At 45.8% G+C, this 17,451-nt stretch overlaps 5 protein-coding genes and 2 long non-coding RNA genes across 8 annotated transcripts; 4 read left to right on the top strand and 3 right to left on the bottom strand.

The window, feature by feature from the left end:
• The first annotated feature begins 8 nt into the window (after nucleotides 1-8).
• Nucleotides 9-1,171, top strand: LOC9656974 (mediator of RNA polymerase II transcription subunit 30). Its single transcript, XM_002980836.2, has 4 exons — nucleotides 9-250; nucleotides 362-454; nucleotides 510-626; nucleotides 674-1,171. Exons 1-3 carry the CDS (start codon nucleotides 11-13, stop codon nucleotides 606-608), a joined length of 432 nt encoding a protein of 143 aa, XP_002980882.1. The 5' UTR covers nucleotides 9-10; the 3' UTR covers nucleotides 609-626; nucleotides 674-1,171.
• Nucleotides 1,172-1,354: 183 nt separating this feature from the next.
• On the top strand, nucleotides 1,355-2,704 carry LOC112350172. Of its 2 annotated transcripts, XR_002993676.1 has the most exons (4): nucleotides 1,355-1,396; nucleotides 1,459-1,676; nucleotides 1,736-1,834; nucleotides 1,963-2,685. It is a non-coding gene; the product is annotated as an uncharacterized LOC112350172 (long non-coding RNA). The 2 variants fall into 2 exon arrangements; XR_002993675.1 differs by having other exon boundaries at nucleotides 1,736-2,704.
• A 91-nt stretch (nucleotides 2,705-2,795) lies between these two features.
• LOC9657309 (RNA cytidine acetyltransferase 1) lies at nucleotides 2,796-7,719 on the bottom strand. Its single transcript, XM_024685910.1, has 27 exons — nucleotides 7,582-7,719; nucleotides 7,435-7,526; nucleotides 7,216-7,387; nucleotides 7,037-7,159; nucleotides 6,805-6,978; nucleotides 6,643-6,753; nucleotides 6,458-6,591; nucleotides 6,303-6,396; nucleotides 6,140-6,238; nucleotides 5,952-6,088; nucleotides 5,817-5,899; nucleotides 5,632-5,758; nucleotides 5,488-5,575; nucleotides 5,342-5,441; nucleotides 5,247-5,299; nucleotides 5,018-5,194; nucleotides 4,932-4,969; nucleotides 4,783-4,879; nucleotides 4,555-4,734; nucleotides 4,396-4,504; nucleotides 4,278-4,347; nucleotides 4,080-4,227; nucleotides 3,898-4,026; nucleotides 3,708-3,833; nucleotides 3,589-3,654; nucleotides 3,046-3,533; nucleotides 2,796-2,987 (listed from the first exon to the last, which is right to left on the bottom strand). Exons 1-26 carry the CDS (start codon nucleotides 7,684-7,686, stop codon nucleotides 3,312-3,314), a joined length of 3,054 nt encoding a protein of 1,017 aa, XP_024541678.1. The 5' UTR covers nucleotides 7,687-7,719; the 3' UTR covers nucleotides 2,796-2,987; nucleotides 3,046-3,311.
• Nucleotides 7,720-7,773: 54 nt separating this feature from the next.
• LOC9656973 (protein pxr-1) lies at nucleotides 7,774-9,435 on the top strand. The gene is made up of 5 exons (XM_024685916.1): nucleotides 7,774-8,201; nucleotides 8,349-8,450; nucleotides 8,555-8,699; nucleotides 8,775-8,836; nucleotides 8,900-9,435. Exons 1-5 carry the CDS (start codon nucleotides 8,112-8,114, stop codon nucleotides 9,143-9,145), a joined length of 645 nt encoding a protein of 214 aa, XP_024541684.1. The 5' UTR covers nucleotides 7,774-8,111; the 3' UTR covers nucleotides 9,146-9,435.
• An 18-nt stretch (nucleotides 9,436-9,453) lies between these two features.
• On the bottom strand, nucleotides 9,454-11,313 carry LOC9656972 (probable glucan endo-1,3-beta-glucosidase A6). The gene is made up of 3 exons (XM_002980752.2): nucleotides 11,210-11,313; nucleotides 9,846-11,150; nucleotides 9,454-9,779 (listed from the first exon to the last, which is right to left on the bottom strand). The coding sequence occupies exons 1-3, from the start codon at nucleotides 11,262-11,264 to the stop codon at nucleotides 9,745-9,747; spliced, it is 1,395 nt and encodes a 464-aa protein (XP_002980798.1). The 5' UTR covers nucleotides 11,265-11,313; the 3' UTR covers nucleotides 9,454-9,744.
• A 320-nt stretch (nucleotides 11,314-11,633) lies between these two features.
• On the top strand, nucleotides 11,634-12,047 carry LOC112350171. The gene is made up of 2 exons (XR_002993674.1): nucleotides 11,634-11,721; nucleotides 11,803-12,047. It is a non-coding gene; the product is annotated as an uncharacterized LOC112350171 (long non-coding RNA).
• Nucleotides 12,048-12,130: 83 nt separating this feature from the next.
• LOC9656971 (hypersensitive-induced response protein 1) lies at nucleotides 12,131-13,454 on the bottom strand. Its single transcript, XM_002980751.2, has 5 exons — nucleotides 13,251-13,454; nucleotides 13,067-13,187; nucleotides 12,919-13,010; nucleotides 12,700-12,796; nucleotides 12,131-12,586 (listed from the first exon to the last, which is right to left on the bottom strand). Exons 1-5 carry the CDS (start codon nucleotides 13,437-13,439, stop codon nucleotides 12,225-12,227), a joined length of 861 nt encoding a protein of 286 aa, XP_002980797.1. The 5' UTR covers nucleotides 13,440-13,454; the 3' UTR covers nucleotides 12,131-12,224.
• Between the last annotated feature and the right edge of the window lie 3,997 nt (nucleotides 13,455-17,451).

Raw genomic sequence — 17,451 nt, 5'->3', positions numbered from 1 at the left:
GCTCTTGACGATGGAGGAAACCAAGCTCGAGGTGATGGCGATCGAGGGGCAGAAGCAGCTGGAAATCGCAGTGCAATCGGCGCACCAGATCCTCAACTCTCTCAATGAGGTTCTTAGCAATCCGGCGCTCTGGGAAGGCGGCGGCAAGGAAGAGGCCGGATGGGCGGCGGTGGACGATGCGCGGCAGAAATACAAGGCGGCGACGACTGCCCTGAGAGGAATCGTCGCTGCGATCTTCAACCATCCTCAGGTACCACATTCTTCCCTTCCAATCTCAGAGGAATTTCCATGTTGTGCTCTCGAGAACTCTGATCAACATTTATCCTTGGAAGCTCTGACGAATTCTCTTCTTTGCTCTTAGATGACGAGCTTGGATGTGGATTCCACTGTGGAGAAGGCAGTGGATCAAGCGGAGATTGATAGGCTCCAGAAGCAAACGGTGGAGCTTCGAGAGGTGAGCCAAGCAAAAGCTCTCTTTTTCTCTTGATGGACTGAGCAGCATTTCGCAGGAGATTGTAAGGAAGAACGATGTTCTCAAGCAACTCATCACACAAATGAGGGAACTTGTTAGAGACATTTCAATGTGGCAAACACCACCACCCTCCTAAAGAATTCCACATCCAGAGGTATTTGACTGTAGCGAACCTTTTTGATTTCTAATGTACAGACGCAGTGGACATGGCATCAATGAGGCTTTTGGTGCACTTTGGCGTGGATGCTGTGTTTCGCGACTCCTGCTCGCGCCGCAGCCTAGCTCCGAACCTCTAGAATGTCATCGTCTCGACGCCCTAGAGGGTGACGCAGCTAGGTGATGCCCTAGAGGGTGGCCAGCTAGGTGACGCCCTAGAGGGTGACCAGCTAGATACGTTTCCCACCGACGCCGCAACCATCATTTTTCAATCCGAATATTGTAACACGTATTGCACGAACGCGCAAACGGGTTGGCTAACCTGCATGAAATTATGGATACAGAACAGAGGCGGCATGAGCAAAATACAGAGCTTGCAGTTATGGCCAATCTCGGTGCGCTTGTCCCTGCAGTTGTCAACGAGGTGATTGGGCTTGCCAAGTCTGCTATTCATTGCAGCCTCCCGTTAAACAGCATCCTGTTTCAATCTGTCTCCACCTATGTGGCAATGATGTGAAAATGTTTAGATGGCATTTGTATTTTTGTATCATGTAAGAACACGCATTCCAAACCCAAAACATGGTCAGGTTCATGATCAGTAGTATAGTAGTGGAGCAGGTTGTGGACAAGTGTGGGGCCTTTCACTGGTCTTAAAGGTAATTGGCAGAAGAATGGCAGCCACACAAGATTGGGACTATGTTCAAAGCGAACTCAGCGATTAACAACTCTTGATGAGGAACACGAGGTACTGCAGCGACTCAAAATGGGGTACGATGCATTGTTACCTCTTGGCATCCAGCAGCACTTTCTCTTCCTTCCTGCGTATGCAGAAGACTGGCGAATTGGATTTTGGGATCTATTCAAATGTTGGAAAAACACAGCAGAGGCGGTGAATGTTCTAGAAAGGCTCAAGAATCACGCACTTATCACTGAAGAAGATTATTCTTATTCAGGTGCACGGTGTAAGAGGTACAGGATTCATGATGCAGGCCCCAAGTGTTATTTCAAGGCTGGGTGGTGGCAGAGAGATGCGGGGACGCCTTAATGAGTAATTACAGCAAGATTTCTCTGTTCTTATGTAGCATTTCTAAAGACATCTTTCTACAGAAGAACAGGATCAGAGTCTCCAACACCACTTGCCTGCCCCTGGATCAAAATCCCGCTCTCACTGCATTGCCAAGCCTCTCTCTTTTCAAAAGCTTCAAGGTACTTTGCCTTAAATTCACTGGCCACATAGCATTCAAGAATTTAGAGACCCTGGATTCGTCCTGGGATGAATCACTCGAAAGCATTCCAGGTCCACTCGGAAAGCTGACCAAATCTGGACTTGACAGGTTGTCACAAGCTAGAGCATTTCCCTGTCGATGCATTGCTCAAACTCACCAAGCTGGGATACCTTAATGGGCTGAACAATTCAGCAATGCCACGATGCTGCATCATCAACTTTTCAAACATAAGAAATGCTCAAATCGGAAGCTTGATGGTCCACAAGGACAAGCATCTCGATGGAATGTTTCAGGCCTTCACAAAGTTGGAGGTGTTGATTATTGAGACAACGCTGGCCGTGGAGCTACCTACAAGTATAAGCAAACTCTCGCATTTGAAGGAGTGGAAATTAACTGGTTACATAACACGATCTTCAACGGTTGACCAACCTTGAAAGATTGACACTGTGGGACGGGACTGGAGCAGATTTCTGAGGTTGTGGAAGTGGGAGGGTTTGGGGAAAGTGAGTTTAAGGTCACATGGAGAATTTAGGTACGTATCACCTTGAGGAGCTTCCTTCTTTAACAGAAGAAACGTTTCCCATGGTGACAAGGCGATAAGGGTAAGCATCCCAAATAACACTTTTCAGTCCGATATCGTTACTCCGTTGCAGTAAGATCAGAGAAACTTTCTCTAGCTTTGGAAAGAACGAGGTGGAGAGGTCCTTCAAGGAGTGACAGCTACCGATGTTGAGGACCGCCATGGTTGGCAGCCGAATCAAGTTTTGGCAATTCCAAAGGGAGAGGCAGGTTCCTACGACTTGAAAAAATATCGCTTGAGGAATATGAACATCTTCCAGATGTCTCTCTAGATCTAGCTGCCATGCATGCGTTCCCTGCGAATAAGGCGGTGTGATGTTGGGCAGCTACCAGAATGGATCGAAACATAGACAACGTTGAGAGATCTGAAATTATGTGAATTGGAAAATTTGGATGTGATACGATGGTGTTGCAAAGCTTCCTTTGCTAAGGAGGCTTGATCTGACAGGTTGCAAGAAGATCAGCATATTACTATCTGCAGATTCCGAGGACAGCTCCTTCTGTCCTCAAACTTGACTGGCATATCCGTATTTGAAGAGCACCTCTCGCAACGCCTTCAAAAAGTTCTATGAGATATGAGAATTTGCTGGAGTCTCTTCTCAGGGAACGTACCGGTTGCATGACGGCTTGCGCTAATAATGCCTGCTCACAGTCAATCTGGCTGGCGACACGGGTACTGGAAACCTGGGAAAGTCACAAGCGAAGTACCAAATATACGCTTAGCTTTCAGATGTCTATCTGAAGTGATGAGCTCGTCGTGTGTCTAGGCAGCGGTACTGTTAGCCCGTTTCCTTCTTTGTGTATCCTCGTGCTGCTGACTTTTGCTCCCAACAGGATTTCCGTCATGAACTTTCCCTTGATTTGTGTTCAACTTGCAATCACTGCCTCGACTTCTTGGACGACTTGTTCTTTAGCTGCTTGTTTTGAGGCGGCCTTTTCTTCGCTTCGCCCTTGTTCTCGCTGCTCTTGACGCTCACAAGGCCACTCTTTGGAACTTTTCCACCCAGCGCTGCCTCGAAATCAACATCGTTCCCACCGATTGCAAAGTGTTGGAGAGATTCAGGATTCAGCATCGAGCTCACTTTCTCCTTTTGGTCAGCCTGTAACACTCCACTCGTCAAAAACAGAAGACAGGATTACTAGAGAGAACCAAACCTTGACTTTGGCTGCTGCTTCCTCTAGATCTTCGTCCACCGACACTGCGTGGGGATTCATCACCACCTTTGTAAATAACAACGTTAGTAAAGAAACTTTTGGTAATACCTCACGACTACCTCTCTTAACCGAGGTAGTGTCTCCTCGATCTCTTTTGCAGCGGCTTTGTGTAGCTGGCCGTGCAACTTTCGCACACTCTTATTAAACAAAGCCAAGACCTGATTGCGAGGAAGATCCAATGCACTCTGGCAAACAAAATTCTCCATGGCTTAGAGACAGCCTCGGGTTCAAAAGAAAGGAAGAACAAACCTCCACAAAACTTATATCGTGTTGCTGGAGACCAATGCATAGCAATATGGCAGCTTGACAAGCAGATAAAGTTACGGGTATGGTTCTCATAAAATACAGTCGAGAAATCGTTGGAACTAAATCGATTATCTGCAGGGAAACTTAACAACACCACAACAGGAAGAGATAACAAACACACGTACCAGATGGTAGTCAGCGAGATTATTTGCATATGACTCTAATCGTTTCATGTCATAGGGTGTTAGGAGTGCATTTTTGCCTCCCAAGATGCCTTCGGTCGATATTGTCTCCTGAGATTCTTCATCGAAATCAATTTGAGGTTTCAAGACGCTAGTAAGGTGAGAAGTCAGATAACACGCAGTTATTTGCTGGAAACGTACCTTAGAGCGAGTCCAGGACTGAACGATCGAAAGGTTGAGCCCAACAGCGATATAAACCTCCGGGAGAAATCTGCAAAACATGCTAGTATCGTGAAAGGTCTGTACAGTAAAATACTACCTTCATTGAAAGGTCTAACCCAGCTTCCTTGCTCTGCCGTTGCGGTATCCACTTCGCCAATTTCTGTTGGCCTTAAGACCACACAGCTATGTTCTCCGGTTATGGCACTCTGCAGTATAAAGGTTCAGTTGGCAGACAGACAGTGCTTCAAAAGCTCACCGGAATTTGCGAGACATAAACAGGCACAAATTTGAGCTTTTTCCAGAAATTGTGCAGTTGTTGTGTGAGGCCATATGATACACCCACATAATGGACTTTTTCCGCGTTTCTTTCATGTAGACCAACTAACAACGGCGGAAGATTTGCTCTTGGTTTGATTTGTTCCTCCAAAAGCGAGATCTGAAGAGAAAACTGTCCGTCGATATTCCAAAACTATGAAACTCAAACCTCAGCAGCAGCTTCAGCAACTTTCACAGGGTGTTTATGAACCACATCATCTTCATCGTCCTCTTCTTCCAAATCGGTAAACTGGCCCTCGTAATACCTGCAATCCATATCAGACAAATCGACATTAATTTTCTTCAATTAATCTTTACCGGACTAGAAGGTTGACAGCCGCAGAACCATAGCCGGCCTAAGTACCATCCAATTTTTAAGCGCCAAAATGAGAAAATAGAGTTACCTTTATCAAGTTTGGATGGACTGCAATTCGGACAATCCTAGCACCAGACAGGCTCGGGAACTCCGAGTCTTGAAACTGTTGAGAAACTTTCCAGGGTATTTGATCTCCCGAAGGAGACGAGCCATCGCTTAGGCTTTTCAAAGCGGATTTTCTCGATATTTTTCCTTCTAAGCAAACCTTGAGTCGCAGTGATGGTTAGAAAAAAATTACAATATACAACAGTGCTTACCTGAATAACGCACAAAATATCAGGAAATGTGTTTTGTGTCTCATCAACAGGCCCTGCAACAAGTGTGAGCTTTGTACAAATCACGGAAGCGTTACCAAGAAGAACGAACAGATGATGTGCAGGCGCATCAGACAAGAGCTGCAAGTCATTTGGTGTGTTTTTGTAGTGCGAAGCCACGTATAGGGCCATCATTCTCTGTTACAAAAAGATTAGACTACTTCTTTAGAACATGATAGCTTACTTGCAAAAAGAGCTCGCTCGCTTTATGATAGGAAAACAAAGTATCCCGGTTGACATAGAAAAGCCGGCATTCACTAGGAGGCGGCAACCTGTATAAGAAAAATTCAATTATGGCACTTACTGTTTCTAGCAGTTTTGATCCTACCTTCCTTCGATACTTGGAATATGATCGGCAGCATTCAGACAAAGAAGCTCGTGCAGCCACCCTTCAATAGGATCGCCAGCTCCATACCTGATGGGCTCGGCCAGCTCAACCTCGCGGAAAACTCTACCTGTAAAGGTTCACGTAAAAAACTGTATGCTTTCGCAGAGAAGAAAGTACTAGTTCACCTGAAGGAGCAGATTCACTCTTTCCTTGACTACGGAGCTGCTGGATTAATTTTAGTGACAAGGAACGGCCAGTCCCTTCATATCTGCATCAGATATAATCAGGATAAGTCATCTAACAGGACATTTACAACGTACCCGTTAACTGTAGAGCACATGAACACTAAGTATGGCCCTAGCAGTGCTTTTACCATGGGAAGCGGTATCGCTGCGGCCTCGTCGATAATAAGTAACTCAGCCTGTGCAAGCTTTGCATGATCTTGAGGTTGGATGTACTGCAAAAGGGATAGCTTGGTTAGCAAGAGAAATAACGAGTAAGGATGTACTTGTATGGTTTGTCGATGTTGACGAAAGATGTTTACACGGACCACAGCTTTGTTGAATGCTGGATTGGTACTTTGCACGAGATCATAATCTATGTGTTCCTGAGAGAGAGGGAAAAAATCCCAGTGTTGAAGACAAACACAAGAACAATGCCAACCAGCAAACCTTGTACTCAAGTGCATCAAAGCCTTTGCATACAAACTCAAACAAGGTCTTCAAGTTCTCTGGGCTTGGAGCTGTGACAAAAATGTTTGAATACCTTCAAGATAAAATGACACGAAGTCAAAACAGAAACGTACGACAAACCATAACACGCTTACCCAAAAGCTACTGCACCAGCAATAGCTAAACCAAGAGCTGCAGATTTTCCTCTTCCACGAGAAGCGGTTAAGGCTACGGTACTTCTGAGAGTTTTCTCAGAAATAGCATCTAGGAAAGTTACGACGGCTTTTCCCTGGAACAGTTCGTTAGGCTAGCGAGATCGAAATAAGAACAATGTGCTCACCTGGTCTAACGTTTTGCATTTGCTCACTAACGGCCCTGCAGGTTGTGTGTCGACCAGCGAGTCTTTGAGCTCCTTCAAATCCTTTTCTGACTCGGTAAGACCTTCTTCGCCCTGTAGAGACACACGCTGAGAGGCTGATCATTGTGACAGCTAGCAATGTACCTCCAAAACAGGCAGAGAACTTATTGAGCGGACATGGGAAGATACTTGTAAGATGTTAAGCTCGTCATCCATAAAAATGCAAGCTTTGCAAGACGCAAGGGACAAAATAAAGCGCTCATTGAAGCGGGCGACCACATCTTCATGCGACTCGGTCCGGAAACGAGAATGAACGTCCTGAAATACAATCGAAAAGCATGGATGCCACAATTGGATAAGAAATAAAAGATTTTACCATCATCATAGTGTACAGGCTAGTCAAAGATGACAAAGAGCTTAGCAGCAGCAGTATAATTCCCCCACCCTCCACAGTCTCTATAGTTCGTGCGAGTAAGTTGGGAGTCAATGCTTCAAAGTCCTGGAAAAACATCCTCGTAAGAACTGTGAGTAAGGAAAAGCGTAGCGCGCGCTAACCTGAAGGACACACATCCCAAACGTGTTTCCCAAGATCTTCTCAGTTTCGGCGTAGTAGCAGTACCGAATGCTGGTGCTTGCCACAAAGAGCGAGAAAGGATCGTCTTTCTCCGCGTCCAGCAATCCCCTCTTCATCATCTTTTTTATCTGCTTCATTCGCTTCTTCTTGTGGCTAGAAAAGAAATTGGTAGGGAACAAAATCTCGGAGGAATGCAGTACCTGCTGAGGAACAAATCCTTCTTGTAACACCATAGCACCGACGGCCGAGATTTGACAACAGCCTTGGAGAGCATGTAGTGTAAGTTCACAACCTGATCCAAGAGAAACCTCAGAAAATCTCGCAATCGCTACCGAAATCTTGCAGACCTGATCCCTGTTCTTGTCCCCAACGACGACAAACAGCGATCGATGCCGCGACTTGACGCCATTCTCGATCAGCGTCCTGATCCGGCTGTCCACTTTCTTCCTCATTCTCGCCCTCTCGCAAACCCCTAAACCCTAGAAAGCCGGAGGAGCCCTAATATCCAATCCATCCATTTCTTATTTTGTTTTTCTGGGACGGAATCCATCCATTTGGTTTCGTGCATTCTCCATTCCATCGGGGGAATTTCCAGCGCATTCCATCGCCATCGCGGCCTTCGAGTCGGTTGCTTGGCGCTCCACGCAGCGAGCGTGCGCGGCGCCGCCAAATCTAGGCAGCAACCGGTACAATCCGCCGCGCAATGGCCATGGAGGAGGAGGATTCGCAGCAGAGGTATGTGGATTCGCTCAGCAAATGGCGTCGGAAGGAGGAGCAGTGCTGCGATGGATGCCGGATTGCTCGTTGCGCATAGGGTTTTTGGTCAGGATTACGCGAGATTGGGATAGAGATAGATAGCCGAGATCCAATCCAAACGATGGGGAAGAATCAGGCTTACAAGGCAATGCAACGGGCAAAGATGTCTTCCCACACCGGCAGTGTAGCGGATGATCTCGACGACGGACTGGTAGGTGTTCTTCCATACACCATTTTTTTCTCGCATTCTCTTATTAGATTCTTCGTTTGTTTCATGTTCTTGGTCGCTAGTTTCTTTCGGGATTTTAGTTTTTCAAGTTTTTCGTGGAAGAATGGGTGCTAACAAATCTCGTCACAGATGGATGGATCATTTCATTCACCAGAGTGGCATGCTGCGCGTTTGGCAAGTTTGCAAACTTCTCACACCATCACTTGGGAGGAATTCAAGCGGAAACAAAAGGTTCACTCTCCTCTAGACTTTGCAAAAAGAAAAAAAAAGTTCTTTCCTCCACCTTTATATGCCGGCGAGCTTTGTCCTGAGATACGCAAATAACTTGATCCTAGGAAGAAGCAAGGAAGCAAAACGAGCTTGAAGACGGTGAAGCCAGAATGATGAGAGAGTACAGAGCTCAACTTGACGCCGAGCGCGCTGCCAAGCTCTCACGGGGACGGAACCATGTTGATAAGCGAGACACCAGATTTAAGAAAGGTCAGTATAAGCTTTCGCTCCAACTCTTAAGTTTTCCTCTCATTCTTTTCTCCCATCTCGTTCCTTGTTGCATAGGGAAGAAAGACAAAGACAAAGACAAGGACAAGGACAAGGACAAGAAGAAGCCCAAGCGAAAGGTAATACTTTCATTCATTTCTCTCCTCGCTTTGCTTCAGTTTCTTACTGCTGGAAATGCTCAGAAATCAGAAAAGAAGCGACGGAAGAGCGATCTAGACGCTGCCGAGGAGGATGGAGCGAGCTCCTCGGCGAGCAGCAGCGACGACACTTCAGAGGCAAAGAAGGACAAGCGGAAAGTCAAGAAGGAGAGGAAAAAGAGGAGGAAAGCTATGTCCGAGAGCTCGGGCTCGGAGTCATCTTACAGCGACGACAACAAGAAACCAATGCGCTTGTCAACGTTTTTCGACGGCGGCGGCGGCAATGCGTGACGCGCTCGCTCGCTTGATAGCTCGAAGCAGGGAAGAAATTTTTTTTCTTCCTTTTCGTCCTCACCAAGTTTTTTCCACACAGCCAGCAGCAGTGTGTGATCATCTCAATCAAAGCAGCAGCAGCAGCATCAGCTCGTGCGATTCAGCATAGAATCACTGGGACTCGATAGAACACCTTTTAGATCTCACAGAGGTTCGTTTAACGAGAAAGAGACAATATACCAGGGAGCATTCTCCACTGTATATTAGTGAACATCCAATGAAGAAAAAGAATTTAGAAGTTTCTTCCATTTGATGTGATCCAAGACTTTTGGAAAGACCGGAAGTTCTTTAATTGTACGCATAGAACCTCCATTTGCGATTTTTCTTTCCTACGCACCCACAACGCAACACTCACACACACACACGCACGCACGCGAAATCACCAAAAGGAGATCCTTTTCCTTTTTTTTTCCTCTCCAAATGGCGGCGGCGGAGCTGCGTGGCTTGGAAAAAACGCAGCAGCACGACGAAAACGATGGCGATCGATCGATGCTTTTTGTCGGTGTGTACAGGCGAATTCGTAGCGTATTGTAGCTATACGTGTTGTCAAATCAATATCAATTCGACGAGGGGAAGATGCAAGATCCATAGCCTGTCAGTCAATCCAAATCGTAAGCTCGAAACTCCAAAAACGAGCAAAGAAACTCCAAAAGCTTACTTGGATTGATCTTCGTTAGAGCCGCCGTGCTCGAGAAAGAGCACTGATTCTCTCGGATCCAGCGACGATTAAAAGCGTAGGAGGCGTGCGCGATGATCGTGTTGGGATAGAAGCACGACTGCCCGTCCTGGATCGCAGCGCAGTCACTGGGATTCTGGCTGCAAATCCTGTCCAACTCTCTCTGGAGAGAGCTCGTATCAGCATCCGGCCTGGCGACGCACCACGAAGAAGAAGACGAGGAAGAATTCACGACCGCAACCGACATGGGCTCTGGCACCGCCTCGTACTGCGAATCCGAGAGCCTGCCCGTGAGATCGATGCTGTAAACCGGCCGCCCATCCGGGTAGAGCAGCCCCCAATGCCGCTCGATGCCAGGCCCGGGCTTGAGATTCTCGTTGTAGAGTGCGAAGATGAAAGTCTCTATGGCGCTGTTAGGCCTCTTTGGTGTCCCTCTCCCCTCGACCACCTTCCTCACTAGCCGGCGATTGTAGGTCGCGGCGTTCGATCGCGTAGCGCCCCTCTCGTTCTCATCGCCGGCATTCGGCCACCCCGTCTCGCTGATCCCGAGCTCCACATCGTCAAACCCTAGATCCTCCATCGCCGAGAAGGTCGCGTCCGTCATGGCGTCGAGCAGATTCGTGTACCTGAGCTTGCCATCGCGAACGACCGTGGCGGCGGGATCGAAGAGCGCGTAGCCCAGGGAGATGTTGACCGGATTGCCCGCCCACGCGAAATAGGGGTAGAGATTGATGTAGAATGGCGCCCGCGTTGTCCGCAAGAACCCTAACAAGGGCTTGAGCACGGTGTCGCGGATGTCCGGGCGAAATCTCCCCACGGATGGGGGGTAGGACGCCGCCAGCACGTCCCCCGCGACCGAGGTAGTGATCTTGATGCGATCGTCGAGGTTGTGGCTCTGGAGCGAGCGGTGGAGGTTCTCGATCGCGGGCATGAGCTGCTGCCACGTCTGGGCGAGGGCTGGATAGGAGAAGATCTCGTTGCCGACGACGATGACGATGATCTGGGTGCTGGGGTAGTAGGGCAGGACGCTCTGGGCAATCCAGTCGTCGGCACTGGATTGAGAGGAGGCCACGGCGCCGATGATCTCGTTTGGCACCATGATCGTGACGCGAATGGAGCTGTTGGAGAGGGCAGTGAGGACTTGGGGATTGGCATCGAAGAGCTTGACGAGGCGGACGTTCATGGATTTGAGCAGCTCCACCGTCTGGTTTGGGGAGGGGATGTTGTCCGAGACTCGGCCATAGTTCACACCGATTTGATCAAGCCCACTCCCGGGAGTGCTGCTGCCTGGGAAAGAAGAAGAAATCAATCGCGTTCTCCCTCGCTCGATCGATCGAATTTTTTACCTGGTGGATTGACGGCGATGCAAATGTGGAGGAGGACGCACAGAGGAACCACCATGGCCGCGGCGAAGAGAAGAAGAAGAAGAAGAAGGGGGGAATTTCCAGTGGAATCGATGGATGATCGGCGTGAGAGGTTGTTCCACTTTGGAGTTCCTGGCGGTGGTTTTCACCGACCATGGAAGCTGATATTTTTCTTCTCTCTTATTTTTTCTGATTTTTTTCCTTGCAGGGCTCGACAAAAAGATGGGCTGCGCTCGCTAGAATCCAAATCCAAATGGAAATCGATTCGAGAGGTGGGATTTGAGGAGAGGAAGGGGCCTTTCTTGACTGCCCGGAATGCCTTCCCACGCTGTGACGTTTGCTCGGGCCCCTCTCACGCGTTTGCCGCTATTTAACTTTCGCGTGTGCCCTAAAGTTTAGGGGACCTCTGTTTTAGGGCAGAATCTTGGTGAGTCAAAATCAAGGGGAATCTGTGTGGAAGATGAGGAGGAATATGTTTTTCAAGTTCAACGACGGTACATTCTTTTTCTTTTTCTTTTTTGCTTTTTTTTTTCCTTTCTGATTTAAAAATTACTTGCAAAATGCCAATGTTGAAGGTGGGGCAATTTACTGGGAAGTGCTTTCAGCATCATTTAGCTTTCAACTATACCATAAGCGTAAGAAACACAGCAGCTTTAGGTACCTCAAAAGTTTGGATGATAAGTGTTGCACAAAGTGATGGGATCGTCCATTCCATCCCCTAGTCATGATCATTCAAGGCAGTTGAGCATTGCTTTGCATCAGTTTTCAGAAGAGCTAAACATGTAATGTGTTCACCTCATGAAAAGCATGAACTTATTCACCAAGTGTTCACGCTTGAAAGAGAAAGATCATCAAGAGTACCACTCTTCAACCTTGTCGTATAAACAACCATGCAAGATCAGCTTCGTTTCAAGATCGTATAAACGTATTGATCGAGAGCTTGTATTATTTACAAAAGGTGGCAACCCTGTGGCAATCTGTGGCAATCTGTGACTGGTCACTGCGTGAAGGCCTCGGCCTGCAGCATCCCGTTGCGGATCTGCTCGGCAACGTCCCGCACGGCACCGGGTCCATGCGGCAGGAAGACGGTGGACGATTTGGAGGTGGCACCAATCTCCTTCATGGTGTCGAAGTACTGCGTCAAGAGCACCATGTCCATAACGTCCTTGGCGCTCGTCCCTGGAACGTTGTGCGAGAAGGCCAAGACGCTCTCGCGGAGGCCGTCCACAATCGCCTGGCGCTGCCTCGCCACTCCCACGCCGGACAGATACTTGGACTCGGCCTCCGCCTCGGCCCGCTTCACCTGGAGGATCTTCTCGGCCTCGGCCTTCTCGTTGGCCGCCACTCTCAGCCTCGCAGCTGCCACAAAACAAAAGAGCAAACAGTGTTAACGGGATCCCCAAAGTAACGCGCGGACAAAGTCCGGAAGAAAACATAAACAAATGCATAGGAATAGTTGATAAGAATAGAACCTGCGTTGATCTCGTTCATGGCATTTCGAACAGTTTTGTCCGGCTCAACGTCGACAATCAAGGTCTGGACGATGCGATATCCGTATGCGGCCATTGCCTGCCACGATCGAAAGGAAGGAGTGAAAATCATATAACAAGAAAAGAAAGGACCTCTAAGAGAGATCAACTTCGAAGAAGCGCATCTAACAAGACCAAAGCGAAGAAGAAGAGGCTCAGTACCTTTTCGAGCTCGTCCTCGACAGATTTGGCAACTTCATTCTTCTGCTCAAAAACATCGTCCAGAATCATCTTTGGCACGCAAGCGCGGACGACTGCAAGGAAACGATTTGAAACGAGCAAAGTCAAACGCAAAAAATAAAATACAAACCATCAAAGACATAAGCTTGGATTTGCTCCCGCGGATTAGAGAGCTTGTAGTAAGCATCCATGGCGTCGGCCTGGACCACCGCATACTGGACCGATGCTACGACCGTCACAAAGACATTGTCCTGGCAGGCAAGAAACCCCCCCAAAATTCAGCCCAGAGAAGCCCAGAAGCCAAGAACCCTAACCTTGGTCTTGGTCTCGCAGCGCACATCCAGCTGCTGGATCCTGAGATTGAGAGATCCAGTGATGTTGCTGCCAAAGATCCAAGGGACGCAGTGGCATCCGGGATCCAGGACCTCGTCGAATTTGCCCCATCGCTCCTTGATCGCTACCCTCGACTGGGGCACCTGGAAGCAGCAACACATCTGGCCCATGATACTAAAACCCTCCACGCCTAAAAACATTTGAATGGTGGAATTTATTTCCCACGCCTCCTGCCGATCCAACGGTCACCGGTGCATCCATCCAACGGCGTCGAGAATCAACGCTTATCTTGTATTGAAAAGTCAGTCGAAAATTCGACTGTCTATTTCTACGCGCCTTTTTGTTGTTTGGTTGCAATTGTACTTTGAACTTATGGGAACTCTCAACGAAACAACACTTTTACGATTAAACAAACGTTTGGAGAGTCAACCAGCAAATGTTGCCTGCCTTGGAGTCCTTTTTTGGGTTAGATCTTAAGTGTTCACGGAAACTCCTAGAACCAGTCGTGATAAAATCACGTAATAGTGGGCATTGAACAAGTGGTCGAACCAAGCAATGCCCACTTTCACATCCAAAGAGCTGCAAAACAACCAAAGTTTCCAATGAAGAGCTGTGGTTGTCAAAGAAAGAGCTTGCTTACCTTGACATTAGGAGACACCCCAATGTCAAACTCTGTGTGAGGATACTTGAAAGATTTTGTCCTTTCAGGATTTTGGTTTAGATTTAGCTTTTTGCATTGTCTAGATCTACCATTTCTTTCCAGCTTTTTTGTCAACAATTTTATCTTTGACTTGCAAACTTGTAAGGACAAGCTTTACATACTCCCCTTCAAAAAATAGAGAAGGCTTATTATGAATATTGTCCTCTTTTTTCATCTTCATGTGTAAAGCTTTAATGGTAATGTGCTTGCTTTGTAAGCAAGAGGTCATGAGTTACTGAAAGCATAATATTCTTTCTTTTCCATGGCTTGGAGATGCAGAACAATCAGCTGACATGGGTGACATACTATGATGTAGTAAGGGCTGATGCTTAAGCGATATGATGTGGTCCTGTGGACATTGTTAAAACAGTCAATGGGATTAGACTCAATTGAGAAAAAAATTTTAAAGTACATATATGATGGGGCATCCGGAAGCCATATGAGGGCCATCACAGGTTTCGTGGGTGGTCTGGACCTCGTGGCGGGAAGATATGACAACCAGCATCACTCGGTCTTCCATACGCTCAATGCCAAGCACAAGGACATTCCATTATATTCATCTTAGCATTCATTAACCCCTTAAAAGACAATCTTTATTATGATGGTTTGTTTAGGCTTATGGCAACAAAAACAATTGCCTTTCACTTTATCTTTTTTTTGTTAGTGTTGCAAATGTAATTATGGGTATCAAATGTTACTTATTAGCAAGTCTTTTTGAATATTCTTTTTTTTACTGTCACAACAGTAGAATGTTAGTTTTATTAGATCCTTTATCCCAAGCTACTTGAGAAATTGGTCATTATATATGTATGCAAGATAAACATAAGGTAAAAACTTTCTATGTGTTTCTTATTGAGTAAACTCAACTTGGTATGAGAAACTCATATGTTAGCTTGAAGTTACTAGTGTTGAAAACCCTTTTTAAATGATTAATTTTTCTATTTTACTTTAGTCACTTTTGATCACTTGGAGGAGTCTTACTCACAACCTTTATAAATTCTATTCATAACTTGGGGGCTTGTTAGCTTTGTGAATGGCTTTTATACCACTCTACCTTTACACTAGATTCAAGTGTTTCACATTTTTTATCCCACTACAAACACTTAAATGTACTATTAGCATATTAGCCTATTATGCTAAAGCCATATCCATTCACCCTTGTTTTATTGGTAGTCTAAGATAACTTGTGCCATAGTCTTGTTTCCCAAAGACATGAGGAAGGGTGTTCCCTATGTCTTTGGGTATCATAATGATGCTAAGCTGAGATCATAATATGATCAATCATGAACAAATGGCATATATCCCTTCTTTAGTCCCTACCAAACCCCTTTCCATACATGTCTATGCTCGCCAAAATTACCATGGGGTCAGGGCTTGAAGCTTGAACCACTAAGTCCCATTGACCACTAGGACTTCCTCACCACATTCTAAGTTTGAAGGATTGGGGTGGCTATTGCGAGCCATGGATTCAATTTACAGTATTTGCCTCTCTAGAGATGGCCTTCAAATTGCTTGCTTGAGGCTTTGGCTAGTTCCTAGGTTGGACAAGTGCTCTAGGTTCTCCACTAGGCTTGAGAGTTCAAGTAAGTAATTCTCTTATTTCGGTGTTGTTTTTTATTTTACCTTTATCATGGATCTTTACGAGTTCTTTATTTGGAAGAGAGCATGATCGAGGATGATGGAAGTTAGTGCTCCACGAGCTTATAGTGAGCAACAGCACCCTGGAAGTTCTCAGTTTCTTCCTCACTGGCTTGGATTTTTCAAGTCTCTCTGACCTAGTGCATATTATCGTGAACAGTAAGTCATTGACATCCTTGAAACTTGGCAAGATCAGCACAGATGTGGTGGATCTTCCAGCAAACATCTTCATCGTGGCTATGGTGGAGCTCTTGCAATTCTATTCTAATATTTTTTCTAGTTTCATCACAGCTCCTCCAAGATCTTGGCCATCAGGTTATGGTCCACGACACTATGAGAGAGACTGAGATAGGGATTATAGGGACTACTTTTGTAGATCACCCCGCTACTCTCTATAAAGGGGTGACAGCCATGACAAATCTTAGAAGGTACTGCAGGGAGAGATCTCATTTGCCTTACTACTACCATAGGGAATGCTCTTGCTCGCCTTATCACATGTACTGATGTTGAACACCACAAGGTTTGCTTACAAGCTTAACTGTGACTGTTTCATTACACCTGCTACAAAGCCTCAGAATTGTTAGAATATGTGGCTGATATGTATGACCTATAATGGAATATTAAAGGTTGCAAACATGGAAGTTCATTCAAAAACATTGTATTGAATAAAGTACAATAGTACTATCACACTAAGCTCTCTACAACTTTTCAATGGTGTCTCTCAATGCTATACCATCTTTAGCTGAATGAAGAGACTTTTATGGAAAGTAGCTTGCATTATGTTTAAATCTGTTAGGGTCAAAATTTTCTATGAGGACATCTAGGCATCTTCATGAATAACATCATGGCATGCTGTGCGCTACATAACTTGATGATTACAAGGAATGGCAGGTTTTAAATCCCTTATGAGCTAGTAATTTTCATTGCCTCTTTAAAATTTCAAAAGATTGCTCAACAACAATACTTGTAGAACAATGAAGGAAGTTGTATTGCTCTTTGCCATGAAACCTGTTTGGATATGGGACCAAAACCAATAAAGCACAATTATATCCTTCATCATCAATGATATATTGTGGAATGTCCCCAAACTTTTTGTGGTACACTAGACCACATAAACACTTATTCTCAATCCATACCTTCTTCAAACCACTAGAATTTCAAACTCGTATATCTGGAACCATGCCTTGAACTACCATTGAGTAGTATTTTTTTGCCTTAGCATACCAATCTGTTACATCCTCTGATCTTGGGAGCTCAATTGCAATGTGAGTGCAATCTATTGCACCACAACAATTTAGGAATCCATGCAATCTTTAAAATCTTGTTATAACTTTATTCATTCCCTCCTTATTCGGCTAATGGATCATTAGTCCTTCATGCTTAAGAAATGCACAGCTAAAATGGCATGGATAAGCTTGAGTAGTGCATGAAGCCACTTTAAATGCATCATCAATCATTTGCCACATATCCCTAAATGCCTAGTGTTTCAAAGCAATAACTAGTTTTGAAACAAGCAAATGTCACCTTGATATTTTTGCTAAACTTGGAGAGGGCTATAAGTATCTAAAGGGAATGACTTGAGAGTCAATTTATAATGGTTCAAATATATAAGGAAATGGCTTATAAATAAGAGTACACCTCTTTTTCTAATTAGTTAAGGGTCTTGGGATATATAGGGTTAATGTAAGTGACTAAATTTTCCATCTTACTTTAGTCACGTAACCACACCTCTGACCACTTGGAGGAGTCTCACTCACCCCTCTGTAAGTCTTATTCTAGACTTAGGGATTTGCTAGCCCTAAGAATGGCATCCATGCCACTCAACCCTTGCACTTGGTCCAAGT

Source organism: Selaginella moellendorffii, unplaced genomic scaffold (genome assembly GCF_000143415.4).
Source record: "Selaginella moellendorffii unplaced genomic scaffold, v1.0 SELMOscaffold_46, whole genome shotgun sequence".
Classification (NCBI taxonomy): domain Eukaryota; kingdom Viridiplantae; phylum Streptophyta; class Lycopodiopsida; order Selaginellales; family Selaginellaceae; genus Selaginella; species Selaginella moellendorffii.
The sequence above is the reverse complement of the archived record's forward strand: the minus strand, read 5'-3'. Positions and strand labels throughout refer to the sequence as shown.

Coding starts and splice junctions, on each gene's coding strand:
- LOC9656974 (XM_002980836.2), top strand. CDS start 11: ATGGAGGAAACCAAGCTCGAGGTGATGGCGATCGAGGGGCAGAAGCAG. Junction 251..361: donor CGATCTTCAACCATCCTCAG/GTACCACATTCT, acceptor CTTTGCTCTTAG/ATGACGAGCTTGGATGTGGA. Junction 455..509: donor AAACGGTGGAGCTTCGAGAG/GTGAGCCAAGCA, acceptor AGCATTTCGCAG/GAGATTGTAAGGAAGAACGA.
- LOC9657309 (XM_024685910.1), bottom strand. CDS start 7,686: ATGAGGAAGAAAGTGGACAGCCGGATCAGGACGCTGATCGAGAATGGC. Junction 6,754..6,804: donor GTTCTCTGCCTGTTTTGGAG/GTACATTGCTAG, acceptor GTGTCTCTACAG/GGCGAAGAAGGTCTTACCGA. Junction 6,089..6,139: donor AACATCGACAAACCATACAA/GTACATCCTTAC, acceptor TCCCTTTTGCAG/TACATCCAACCTCAAGATCA.
- LOC9656973 (XM_024685916.1), top strand. CDS start 8,112: ATGGGGAAGAATCAGGCTTACAAGGCAATGCAACGGGCAAAGATGTCT. Junction 8,451..8,554: donor AATTCAAGCGGAAACAAAAG/GTTCACTCTCCT, acceptor ACTTGATCCTAG/GAAGAAGCAAGGAAGCAAAA. Junction 8,700..8,774: donor AGACACCAGATTTAAGAAAG/GTCAGTATAAGC, acceptor CTTGTTGCATAG/GGAAGAAAGACAAAGACAAA.
- LOC9656972 (XM_002980752.2), bottom strand. CDS start 11,264: ATGGTGGTTCCTCTGTGCGTCCTCCTCCACATTTGCATCGCCGTCAAT. Junction 11,151..11,209: donor CATCGCCGTCAATCCACCAG/GTAAAAAATTCG, acceptor CTTCTTTCCCAG/GCAGCAGCACTCCCGGGAGT. Junction 9,780..9,845: donor TCTAACGAAGATCAATCCAA/GTAAGCTTTTGG, acceptor ATTGACTGACAG/GCTATGGATCTTGCATCTTC.
- LOC9656971 (XM_002980751.2), bottom strand. CDS start 13,439: ATGGGCCAGATGTGTTGCTGCTTCCAGGTGCCCCAGTCGAGGGTAGCG. Junction 12,797..12,918: donor TCGAGGACGAGCTCGAAAAG/GTACTGAGCCTC, acceptor CGATCGTGGCAG/GCAATGGCCGCATACGGATA. Junction 12,587..12,699: donor CATGAACGAGATCAACGCAG/GTTCTATTCTTA, acceptor GTTTTGTGGCAG/CTGCGAGGCTGAGAGTGGCG.